Source organism: Saccharomycopsis crataegensis, assembly GCF_037102585.1.
Source record: "Saccharomycopsis crataegensis DNA, jcf7180000000077, whole genome shotgun sequence".
Taxonomy (NCBI): Eukaryota; Fungi; Ascomycota; class Saccharomycetes; order Ascoideales; family Saccharomycopsidaceae; genus Saccharomycopsis; species Saccharomycopsis crataegensis.
The window spans coordinates 467814-480085 of NW_027043824.1; the positions used below are offsets into that span (position 1 = coordinate 467814).

At 35.6% G+C, this 12272-nt stretch overlaps 6 protein-coding genes across 6 annotated transcripts; 3 read left to right on the plus strand and 3 right to left on the minus strand. All coding sequences in view use genetic code 12, as the record gives it.

Moving 5' to 3' along the window:
* Nucleotides 1-430: 430 nt before the first annotated feature.
* Nucleotides 431-1150, minus strand: DASC09_027590 (uncharacterized protein; the record flags this gene model as incomplete). Its single annotated transcript, XM_064996362.1, has 1 exon — nucleotides 431-1150. One exon carries the CDS (start codon nucleotides 1148-1150, stop codon nucleotides 431-433), a length of 720 nt encoding a protein of 239 aa, XP_064852434.1.
* A 914-nt stretch (nucleotides 1151-2064) lies between these two features.
* On the plus strand, nucleotides 2065-3309 carry MRX15 (Mrx15p; the record flags this gene model as incomplete). The annotated part of the gene is made up of 1 exon (XM_064996363.1): nucleotides 2065-3309. The coding sequence occupies one exon, from the start codon at nucleotides 2065-2067 to the stop codon at nucleotides 3307-3309; it is 1245 nt and encodes a 414-aa protein (XP_064852435.1).
* A 2633-nt stretch (nucleotides 3310-5942) lies between these two features.
* Nucleotides 5943-6737, plus strand: BXI1 (Bxi1p; the record flags this gene model as incomplete). The annotated part of the gene is made up of 1 exon (XM_064996364.1): nucleotides 5943-6737. The coding sequence occupies one exon, from the start codon at nucleotides 5943-5945 to the stop codon at nucleotides 6735-6737; it is 795 nt and encodes a 264-aa protein (XP_064852436.1).
* Nucleotides 6738-7364: 627 nt separating this feature from the next.
* On the minus strand, nucleotides 7365-8573 carry DASC09_027620 (Aim6 protein; the record flags this gene model as incomplete). The annotated part of the gene is made up of 1 exon (XM_064996365.1): nucleotides 7365-8573. The coding sequence occupies one exon, from the start codon at nucleotides 8571-8573 to the stop codon at nucleotides 7365-7367; it is 1209 nt and encodes a 402-aa protein (XP_064852437.1).
* A 483-nt stretch (nucleotides 8574-9056) lies between these two features.
* ARP5 (actin-related protein ARP5) lies at nucleotides 9057-11399 on the plus strand (the record flags this gene model as incomplete). Its single annotated transcript, XM_064996366.1, has 1 exon — nucleotides 9057-11399. One exon carries the CDS (start codon nucleotides 9057-9059, stop codon nucleotides 11397-11399), a length of 2343 nt encoding a protein of 780 aa, XP_064852438.1.
* Nucleotides 11400-11577: 178 nt separating this feature from the next.
* DASC09_027640 (uncharacterized protein) lies at nucleotides 11578-12219 on the minus strand (the record flags this gene model as incomplete). The annotated part of the gene is made up of 1 exon (XM_064996367.1): nucleotides 11578-12219. The coding sequence occupies one exon, from the start codon at nucleotides 12217-12219 to the stop codon at nucleotides 11578-11580; it is 642 nt and encodes a 213-aa protein (XP_064852439.1).
* Nucleotides 12220-12272: the final 53 nt, after the last annotated feature.

A 12272-nucleotide genomic window follows, 5' to 3' on the forward strand; every position in this document is an offset into this window, starting at 1 on the left:
ACTAAAAGACGAGAGAACAACATGTGTAATTGTTATTGAATTAAATACATAGAAATAGGATACGAAAAACCTTGAAAGGTTTTGGCGCTTGATATTGACCAACTTCTAGAAAGATATTTATATCATTTTGTTTTTTCCAGATCAAAAATATTTACAAAAATATTAGGTATAGGGAAAGGCAAAACAGAAACGCAAAAACAAAAAGAAAATATAAGATAAACCGAAAACTTTAGATAACCCAGACAAAAAACATTGAAGATTTAGCCACCCATCATAAAAAGAAAAAGAAACAAATAAAAAAGACAAATGTAAACTGTTACCAATGGGCAAATTCACCACCGCCTGGCCCGGTATCACCGGGGGCTACTCATAACCAGTTAAAATAGAATCAAGAAAAGAAAAAGTAAAATGATAGAAAAGGTTCCCTTAATCAACCAAAGGGACTAGTCACCTTGAAAAGTTCTTTCTGTTCACTATTTTCCCGAGTGAGTTCATCGTGTATAAAAGTTTGTTCATCCCTATAAGAAAGGCCATAGTTTGTGAAATCTATGATCGGACATTTGAGAATTGAATTTCTTGATGGGATTTCATTGTTTGATCCATCAAGTAAAGATCTTAATTTGGCAGGGTTTTCCTTCAAATCTTTTTTCAACTTATTGAGTTCAACAATATCATTTTTTACCTTTTGTCTCAGTGAATAAAGTAGGTTGAGTGCCGAACAAAGAATGATATAGTCTGAATTTGATTCAAGGCTGTCCAAGCTTGCATTATTTTTGTTCATGCATTGGTTATTGGCAACCCCAGTATCAACACGAACATTCACTTGTTGATTTGGTTTCTTCTTTGGAAAACTGTGAAGTTCATCCGTTATAATATCAATACCCTTGCTTTTTTTATTATATATACAATCCAAATGCTCAGATGATGTTGGAGATGATTCCGGAGATGAAACCCCAGAGAACAGAGATGGCGGAGGGGTGAAATTTTCATTATTTTGTTGTTTATGAGAAACAACTGGTTTTCTGTGAGAAATATGATGACGCCGAAGCCGACGATCATATGCAGTCTTATTGAAGCCTTGAATCTCTTCATGTAGACGTTTCCTCTTGAGGTTATCTGAAGCGCGGATGATGTGTAGAGTAGCCGCCATCTTTTGATATTTCAGGAAACTGCCAGAAAATAATTATTGAAAAAGAAAAATGTTTCGTTAATAAAATCGTTTGTGAAGTCAAGAATAATTCGTCCCAAATAATACTATATCGGGGAGGCAAAAAAGAAAGAGGAAGAAAAGCTAATTGATTGCAAAAGATTCCCCCAAATTTAACTTAAAAACGACATACAATAATAAGACTCGAACACCACGAGGCCAAGAACGGCTGTAACACGTTATGACTATTTAACAAGGGATGCGCAAACAATAGTCAATATTAATACTAGTACTAATATGTGGTTTAGTTATTAGAAAAACAGACGCTCACAATAACAACGTGCAATAGTTGGAGGGTCGGATTTGAATTTCTTTTTTAAGTTTTCTTTTTTTTTTATTTTATTTTATTTTTTTTTTTAGGGGGGGACGCTGTTTTCCCCTCAAGTAGTAGGGGCGGCCAAAAAGCTCCTGGATGAGAGAAGGAACAGATGGAATAATCAATTGGGTTTGACGCCACACTCTCAGAAGAGTGAGAATGGTTGCGATAAATAGATAATTGTTCACCGCCGTTTGTATTTAAATATATTGTAAGCACCTGTATCAATACAAGGGAAACAGACAGACGTGTGATGATGGCATCTAGGGGGTGTAAGTGGCAAAAAAAAAATTGAACGTTTTTTGTAAATTTTTTTTTTTTTTTTTGACAGTGCCGTTATTTTGGCACATGATATTCTCTGTCACGTGTGTGTATAACATATAATGCTGTATGTATAATGTATAATGCTGTATGTATAATGTGATTTATGCATTGAAACTTTTTTTTTCCTTCGATCTTTCTTCTTCATATGTGAAAATCATCAGGTAGCTGAAGGCCAAAACCAATAGTGACCCGCACCATCCTCAAACCATCACCAGTGATGAACAAAGTAGGTCTCTTTCGTCTTACAAGACAGGCTGCATTCTCATTCAAGAGAACTCAACCTAGTATAACGGTTGCTTGGAAACCACAAAAGTTACAAATCACTCTTGTAACATCTAAAGGACTCTATTCTACGGTACCAACGAAAAAAGATGATAAAGACCAGCCTCAGCTTACTCTAAGGCAACAAAAAGATATTCAAATCTCCAAAAATATTATCCAATCACAGGTAAATCAGCATATTCCAGGTGAGACCGATCAAACCAACACGGTTCTGAGCAGAATCCCAAAATTCCCATTTAGTAAAGATGCCGTCCCAGTATTGATCCCACGACCAGGAGTTCCTAATCCAGGATCAAGCCTCATGTCAATGGCAAAGAAATTGAAATCATCAACTGAACCAGAGCTCATTTATGAAGCGGAATCTCACCGTTTGTATTTTGTTTTTTGTGGGGCATTTGCCTTGGTAGCCATCATTTATGGTTTGATTTTCTTAGAATCTGCCACTAATTCTGCCTGGAAAATTTATTCCACCAATGAACAAGATTTGCCAGAAATGCACAATTTGGTGATGTTCATTTCGAGAAACTTTGTGACCCTTTTGGTCTTTGCTTTTCCAATTGGGTTAGCCGCGATGTTCCTTACAGTTCCTGCCAGATTGATCAGAAGAATGTGGTACATTCCAATCCGTGGCAACGAATTGAAGAATAATCCTGTTGAAATGGTCAAGTTCACCAGCCATCCAATCTTCCCAGGGAGACCAACCCCAATTCATACCATGCCTCTCTCTATGTTGAATAGAAGTTATAAGACGAAGATTTTCACAAATGAAGGTTTTTACTTGACCGCTGATAAGGGATCATTTTTGTTTTTATTAAAAGAAGGCAATAAAAGAATTCCTTGGATTGCCGATAGAAAAGGTTTCTTCTGGGGTGATGGAAGATTATTTGATCATTTATTTGGTAAGGAAAGTATCGAAGAAGCTGATTTGGGGATTTCTTATGATGACAAAGTCGGTGCAATTAATGAGCGTGTTAGACAAGAACTGAAGAGATTAAGAGCGGAAGAAGGGGTTGCTTGGCAGTTCAAAGAACAAGGGAAGTTGATGAGAGATGACCTCAAATCTCTTGTCAATATTGTGAAGAATAATTCCAAAGTTAAATCCATTGGCGGCAGTCAAACTGTCTCTAGTGCCGTCTCCAAGAAGAACAAAGCCCAAAAAACCAGAAAGGGCAAGAAATAATAAACTAAATAAATTGTAAATATTTTCAAAATTTTATATTCCATAAATATATTTCGCCATAAGTACAGAGGAATGCTCCTGATCAATAACAAAAAAACAAAAAAGCCAATAAACTAGGATCGTAGTGGAGCCTTTATGTCTATTTACTATCATCCTAGTGACATTAATCGGCACAATAGTTATAGAAATCCGGGTTACCCATGTAACCCATCATACAGTTGACACAAAAAATAAGAAGAGGCAAATTGAAACGCATACAGTGTTTTCATTTTTTATTCGTACCAACCACCGGAAATGTTCATACCAGTGGCAAAAAATAATTCATACCGACCCCCGGTATTTTTCGTACCACCGCAGCGGGATTTATTCAGACCATCTAAGAAAAATAGTTCATACTATTGCACTTTAATTATTCATACCAACAGAATACAAAATTCATACTAAATGCATAAAATTCTTATGCTTTCATTAATATTTTATCTTTGATATTATTAAACATGTTATAGGGGACCCGCACACCCAATAAAGCCCCTTTGCAATACTCATTTACCATTTCAAAGGCTCATAACCAAATTTTGGAGTGGTTTCGTCCTTCCTTAAAATTTTAAATTTTCATTAATTTGTTTTGGAGCTTTGTTGCGTCTTTATGTAATTTTTTTTATAGTTTTTACTTTTTTTTTTTTGGTTTGTTTTCTGTATTTTGTTTTCTAATTTTTTTTCTTCATCTTTGGTATTTGTTTTCAAAAGAGCTGCTGTTGTAAACAGAGATCAATATGTCTAGAAGCATGTCTGCAGAATCCCTTGTAACTATCAAGGGAAATATTTTCTGTGGCTTCTTTCACCCTTGGAGTTAATTGCTCCTTCTTGCTCAAGTTTGATCTTTTGACTTTACTCTTACACACTGACCAGAATTCTTCTATAGCATTCAACCCTGGAGAATAAGGAGGTAAAAACACAAGTTCCAAGCCACTCAGTGCCACTAGTAACTGAAGATCACGTCGTTTATGAATGGCAGCATTATCAAGGATCAAATATTTCATACCTTTGAGCTCCTCGTTATTTTCTATTTGCTGGATCACTGACTTTACAAAACTGTAGAAGTGATTAGCTGTAGTACCTTTACTCACTTTGTCAATGGTCGTTTCTGAATCAAGTTTTCTCTTCTTATTGGATGTAGCCACTGGAGTTCTGACCTTTAATTCAATACAACCTTTGACAGAAATTGCCCCAATGAACGAAATATTAAGCCCTCTGGTTACGGGAACAGTAAGAACTGCTTTTTCACCCACAGCAGACCATCCATACTCACGCCGCATACTGATATTGAAACCTGCTTCGTCGATGAAAATACAGTTTTGACTAAAGTCGAGCTTGTCTTTATACTTCTCTGCCCACTCGAGTCTCTGTTTCTTCAATTCCTCCAGACTTCTTCTCAAAGCCCATTTAGAAATACGTTTGAGACTTAGCTTACAGACCTTGGTTACAAAGTTATAGATTGTTGTAGCCTTGGCTCTTACATTGGTGAAGGCTTTCTTGAGTCTCTCCAACATAAAATCGAGAGTCACTGTAGCATCTTCCTTTATCAATTTTTGAAGGAATTCCTTATGTTCATCAGTGAGAAGGGGTTTACGACCTCTTTTCTTTATTGGCTTCGAGATACCATTTAATTCATTGACAAGTATTTTGTTCCACTTTCTTTTCCATGTGTAAGCAGTTTGCAAAGGTATATCTTCTAATTTTGCAGCCTTGTAAGCTGATACACCTTCTTCCATGACCAAGTGCCAAAATCTTTGTTTGACAGCTTGATTATAATACCGGTACGAACCTCTATATCTTCGTTCTTTCATTTCTGTTTCCATCTTAGCATCTTCTTCTTCTTCGAAAATAGGATCAATTTCCATAATACCAGGTTTTTCAAAATGCTTATAGTCACTGTAACTAAAGCAAGCTTCAACTGGTGCTATTTCAGACTCTAAAGTCATTTCACTGGGTTCAGCATAGAATCTATTACCTAGGCCATCAACATACCCATCAGTTAGTAGCTTGGCTTTCAAGTCCATACTTAGTTTTGATGGTAAAATCTTATGCTTTTTTTTGTAAGTAATCTGGTGATCATATAAAGACCGAATTGAATGTCAAAAGTGGGAATTCATCATCTTAAATGGAGAACAGCTCCTACCATACATTCGTTCCCATTTCTTGAAAACCGTAATCACGTGCTACTATTAATATTATTATAGATATCCGGTTTTATAGAAAGTAGCACAGAATTATGGAAAAAATGAGTATAATTTGTTTAAACTGAGTAGCTTAGAGGCTTATAGAGCCAGTCACTTAAAAAAAGAAAGGAATTGATATGAATTTTATTTCCTGTTGGTATGAATAAATAAAATGCAAAGGTATGAATTATTTTTCTTAGATGGTCTGAATAAATCCCGCTGCGGTGGTACGAAAAATACCGGGGGTCGGTATGAATTATTTTTTGCCACTGGTATGAACATTTCCGGTGGTTGGTACGAATAAAAAATGAAAACACTGTATTTGTTTCACATATTACTTCCAATCAATTATAAAGGCAAACTGAATGAGCATTTAAAAAGAAAAAGAAAAGCAACAGAACAAGAAAGAAAAATATGAGCCAACCAGCCTATGAACCGCTATCACCAGCAGGTGCCCCTCCAAGCTATTCCGATGAAATCTTGAATCCAGAAGGTGCTGGTAACAATGCCACTGCCAATGGAGACAATATCCCAGACGATTTCAAATACGGAACTAATGTTGCTGGATGTGAGCTATCAATCAGACAGATGTTTGTTAGAAAAGTATACACTTTATTAACTGCACAATTATTTGTTACTTTTGCTATTGGGCTACTTATCAATGTGTGTGAGCCAGTTAAACAATTTGCCTATAATAACAGCTGGTTGTTAATTGTTTCTCTAGTTGGTTCCATGGGATTCATGATTGCTGCATTTATTAAAAGCAGATCATATCCTTATAACTTGTTATTGTTGGCGGGTTTCACTATTTGTGAATCTTATGCTGTCGGCGTAATTACCACCATTTACGATACAAATGTCGTTATTAATGCAGTACTCCTAACATCAGTAATCTTTTTAGGTTTGACAGTATTTGCCTTACAAACCAAGTATGACTTCACCAGTCTTCAAGGTTATCTATTCTATGCATTGTTGGCCATGGTCACTTTCTCGTTCTTCGGTATGTTTTTGAACTACTCCTCTACTACTGAATATATTTACAGTATCATTGGTGCTTTGATTTTTTCAGTTTATATCATTGTTGATACTCAAATCATTATGAGAAAGCTTCATCCTGAAGAAGAAGTCAGTGCTGCCATTACTTTGTACTTGGATATTATCAATTTATTCTTACATATTTTGCGGATCATGTCACATGGTGATGATTAGATTATTGGACACTGGGCACCATTGTACCCCAGTCTATTATTATCAATCATGTTTTGAATTATAATTATCCTAGTGCGACTCTAAAATACCTTTCTTTTTCATTTTCTGTTTTCCAGCCAATATGATTTACCGTTGTGTTGGTGATGTCTCAAATTGTTGGTTTTCTGTTGTTTTTTGTATTTATTGCCCGGGGTTGGGGTCTAAATTTTAAATAGCATTTCTTTTTGTACAAAATACATTCAAAAGCAATGATTTGTGGAAGTATCTCTCTGGGATATTTTATTTGAGCTATTTTAATAAAGAGATCTGGTACTTTGTTTAAAGAACTATTAATATGAAGTAGAAAAGCTATATTAATGAATAGAATTAACCAAATTTCAAAAAGCAAAAAAAAATTAAAAAAGGTAAAAAAAAAAAAAAGGATCTCATGATAAGCTTTTCTCTCAATCTACTACACTATTTGATGTATTTTAAGTAATGACTGCTCGATATATTTGTATGCAAAGTCCTCTGTGATTTCACTATTGTTGTTGTCTCGATGTTCAACAAACTTCTGGGCTTTGTATTAATCCCATATTTCTTATGATTTGCGATGATGGTAGCTTAACTTGAAATTCTGAGTTAATATCAAAACTTTCTCGCATCCAGTAAATCATCAACGTTCAAATAATCAACATTTAACTCTAACAATTGTTTCCAAACCATATCTCTTATTTGAACAGGCCAGTTTGGAGTATCCCAAATTCTCACCTTAATATTTAAATTATGTGCCTCTTCAACTACTTTTTTCATTGTACTCAACTCCTCCTCATTAAGCCCTCCAAATGATTTAATGCCGGTTGTACCGACGATTTCATTCAATGACCCCGATCCAATGACGGAAATTGAGTCGTTATTGCTCTTTATATTGTCCAAATTGATCAATTGTGCATCCACAAAAGAAATTCTTTTGTTAAGGTTGAAAGGATCATCAATTTCTTCCTTGAAAATAAACTCTGTTGGCACATTACCAGTGATCACCAAGGTCAAAGGACCCCACACCAATTCTTTCTTAGAGAAATCAAAATAGGTTAGGTATCCATTTTTGATCAAAGTGGTATTTTCCACAACTGTCCTTATAAATACCTTGTAAGTTTCGGTACTTTCAGTTTTAATATCGATGTAAAGGTAAGTGGTTGTATGAGGATCATTATAGAAGAATCCATTCTTTCGAAAATCACTCAGAGGAATTTCCCCAACACAATTCACCTCATCCAAAAGATTATTGAGCATCTTCAAATACAAATTCTCCACCGAATGTTGGGGTTGCAAATAAGGCTCATTATGACCCACAAGTAATGTCATCGCGCCGTCATTAGTGGGATCATTCTTCAACCAAATGTCTGCTTCAATGGAGTTCATCCCGTTTGAAAAAGCATCAAATACCGGCAAAGTTCTCCAATAATCATTATGAGAATGCACAGGGATCACATTCTTGTCCCTGGTCAATTGAGATGCAGTAGAGTTATCAGGATTGCAAATTCCCTCGTGAAGATTTTGGAAAAGAGAAGCGGCAAATTGGTTGTAAACCTTGCGATGGTTCAGTAACACTTGGTGGTGACCAACAGAATAAATTTCAGAGCTGTAAGCATTATTAGAAGACTGAGAAAAATGTTCTTGGTCCACTGGAAATTGTGGGTTTTGGTCAAAAGTATTATAAGCTTGGCCCAATACTGCTTGCAACCCCACATAGCATAACATTGTCAACGGTACCACCAACGCCCCTACAGATAACACGAACATAGCAAGATGCAGAGGATTATGGAAATCAACAGTTAATCTAATCGTCTTCTCCATTATTCTATTAATTTTTTCCTTTTGGTACTAGTAGACATATGCCTCTATGAAAAAAATTCACTATGAATACAAGTAAGCAACACAAATACATCAGCCATCCACCTGTTTTACTGCCTTAGGAAATTAATACCTGCGCTTCCTCTTATTTTTTTTTATCTGTCAAAAATATTCTTCTTGTGCCTTTGAATTGAAAATCATAAAGTACGGGCAAATAAATATCAGTGAGCTTGAAAAAGAAAATATCAATGCTACTCATTCTAATGGTATATCTACTACATACTACCTTCCTCGATCAATGAAATGTAGTTCCAAACAAAAGCCTTTAAACTACCAAACTCACGGTAGCATTATATGGTTACCCGGTGTATGTGCCTCTGATTTGTGGAAAAGCAGGATTTGGACATCAAACTTTCACAACAATACCCAAGCATCTACGATATAGTAAATATATATCCAAAGTGGCTTCTGTGTGCTCCGTTTATAATGACTATCAATTCTGAGGGTAAAAAATCGAATGTTTCTAGTGGTGACTACCCACCTCCGGTCGTTCACCCATTGGCAGAGCCAAGGGTCTCGTTAAAACCTGAGCCGTTCTATGATAATTATCAATCAGGCGTACCTATCGCCATTGATATAGGCTCCTCGAATATCAGAGCAGGCTTAACAAATACAGATACTCCTTTTTTAAACATGCCGACTATAATTTCACGGTTTAGAGATAGAAAACTTAACAGGATGCTCACATATGTTGGTAATGATTGTTTTCTTGATCCGTTATTCAAATCTTCAATTAAAAGCCCATTTGATGGCCCACTTATAAACAATTGGGATGTGACTGAATGGCTCCTTGATTACTCTTTTTATCATTTGAATGTTTCCTCTCAAGATGGAGTGGATAATCCAATCATTATCAATGAATTCATGGCAACTCCCGCATCTCAAAGGAAAAACATGTACCAATTATTGTTTGAAGGTTACAATGTTCCCAGTGTCGTTTTTGGGTTATCTGATTTATTTTCTTTCCACTACAATAACCGGAATAACACCAATAAGTCGAGTTTAATCTTAGGGTGTGGTAACCAAAGTACAAATATCATTCCAGTAATTGATTCGAAACCTCTACTTCATTTTGCCAAAAGAATCAACTGGGGAGGTGAACAAGCAGTAGAATATTTATCTAAATCAATAGGCTTGAAATATCCTTTTTTCCCTACAAAGATTACCACACATCAGTTTGAGACAATGGTTCAGGATTTCAGCTATTTTAGTGACGATTATTTGGCAGAGTTGGATGACTTAATGAACCTAGAATATCTTCATGACAAAGATGTTGTACTTGAGGCTTCCTTCAATGAAGTGGTGCAAGTGCAGAAATCTGAAGAAGAAATTGCTAGACAGCAAGAAAAGCGAAGAGAGCAGGGGAAAAGGTTACAAGAGCAAGCACAAAAGGCAAGACTAGAAAAACTTGTTGAAAAGGAAGCAGATTTCAAGTATTATAGCGAATTGAAGGAAAGGTTATTGAATCCAGAAAATAAAATCTCTAAGAAGCAGATGATACAAACTCTAAGTGAGGCTGGCTTTGATGATGTGGCTGATTTCAACAAATACTTAAGCAATTTGGAAAGATCTTTGAAAAGAGCTAGACATCAAGATATTGGAGAAAATGAAGTTGAAGAAGAACCAAATTTCTATTTATTGGACATGAAAGATGAGGATTTAAGTGAAGAACAATTGAAAGAAAAGAAATCGCAAAAGTTGCAGAAGGCCAATTATGAAGCGCGTAAGAAGGCCAAAGAAGAAAAATTGATAGAAAAGAAGAGAAAAGAAGAAGAGGAAGCTCAAGAGCAATCTTGGAGAGAAAAGGATCTTGACGGCTGGATTGAGGATAAACGAGCTAAATTGAAGGTAATTGTTGACCGTAAAAAGCAGCGTGAAAAGTTAAAGGCGGAATTGAATGATAGAAAATCACACGCTGCTCAAATCAGAATGAAGAATATTGCTAATTTGGCGGCCGATGGCTCTGGAAATGCAAGAAATTCGTCCAGTACCGCTTTGAACACAATGGGTAATGGTGGTGCTGGTGGTAATGGAGGTGCTAGATCAAAGAGAAATGTGAAGAAGGTTACCATTGACAATGATCCAAATGATACTTTCGGGGCTAACGACGATGATTGGATGATTTACAAAGACATAGCTAATTTTGAAGATGAGGAGCAATTGGAGGTTGAAAATAGTGAATTGAAAGCTTTAGAAGATTTGTTATTGAAATATGATCCTAGCTTCAATCCTGAGGATTTGTTTAATTCAGAATATAATTGGAAAAAGTCGACCCTTCATAAATTTTTAAGAGGCGCGTATAGTTTTGATCCTGAAGACCAGCATCAACAACATCAAATCCATTTGAATGTGGAGAGAATCAAAGTTCCTGAAATCTTGATCCAGCCAACAATTGCAGGGTTAGATCAAGCCGGAATTGTGGAAATCTCAGAGAATTTGCTTCTTAAAAGACTACCGTCGTCCAATTTTTACAATTTTAATGATAATAATGTCACTCCAGATATCATCAAAAACATATTTCTAACAGGTGGGGTTTCCAAGACTGCGAACTTCAAAAATAGAATTGTCAGAGAATTTACTAGCTTTTTGCCAAGCGGGAATAATCTACAAGTAAATGTGGCTGAAGAGCCGATTATAGATGCATGGAGAGGTATGAAATTATGGTCACTCAGTGACTCGTACAAGAATTCATTCATTACCAGGAAGGAATACGATGAGATGGGTCCTGAATATATTAAAGAACACAACTTGGGCAATGTGAGACTTTAAGGGCAGTATTTGGTGTGGCAAATGTGCTAGATTTTTTTATGGAATGTATTTGAGAATGTACTTTTATGTATTTTTAGTTTGTCAATTACTATTTTTTTTTCTCATTTGTAGGAGACTAATGTTTACTAATACTAAATTTATATAATGATACCACGAGTACTCTAAGTTTTAAAGTTGTTCAATGTTTTTTAGGAATCAAAGTGTTGAATCTTTTAATTGCACCGAACCCTTCAAAAAAAGCCGCAATAATCCATTCTATTCTAATATCAGTTGGAACTCTATATTTGTTCAATTTAGGTCTAAGTATGAGCATAGTTTCCATGAGATGACAAACAACTGTGGCATATAAAATAGTGGATGTGTATTTTCTCAAAAAGCTCAAAACAGGGTTGGCGCTAGAGACTCCCAATTGGCCATTCCAAAAAGTATCATAATACAAGGTTGGTTTAAAGAAGGCAAAAATCAAGTTACCTACAAGAAACAATAGCACGAAATTTGCTGGCTTGTTAGGATACACCATTTTTTTGATCTGGACATGAGAAAACCCTCTGGCAGCCGCAGCATCTTTTGCCATTTGCACCAATCTTGGTCTTGAATCACTCAAAACATTTTCCATTGGAGGCTCTATTGGAATATATTTTTCGATTTCGAAGTCCACATCTCTGTGTTTGAAAGAAATAATTAACTGGGACTTTTCAATGTTCTTTAATTTGATGTCAGATATTTTATCGTCCATTTTGACATCACCATACACAACCAAATAGTCCTCGAGGGCGAGTTTATGGTCTTTGTTCATATGTGCGAGAATCTTCTGTTCCATTTTAAATTATTATTTTGGTTAATGAGCTCTATGATACTATCTATTTGCTTATT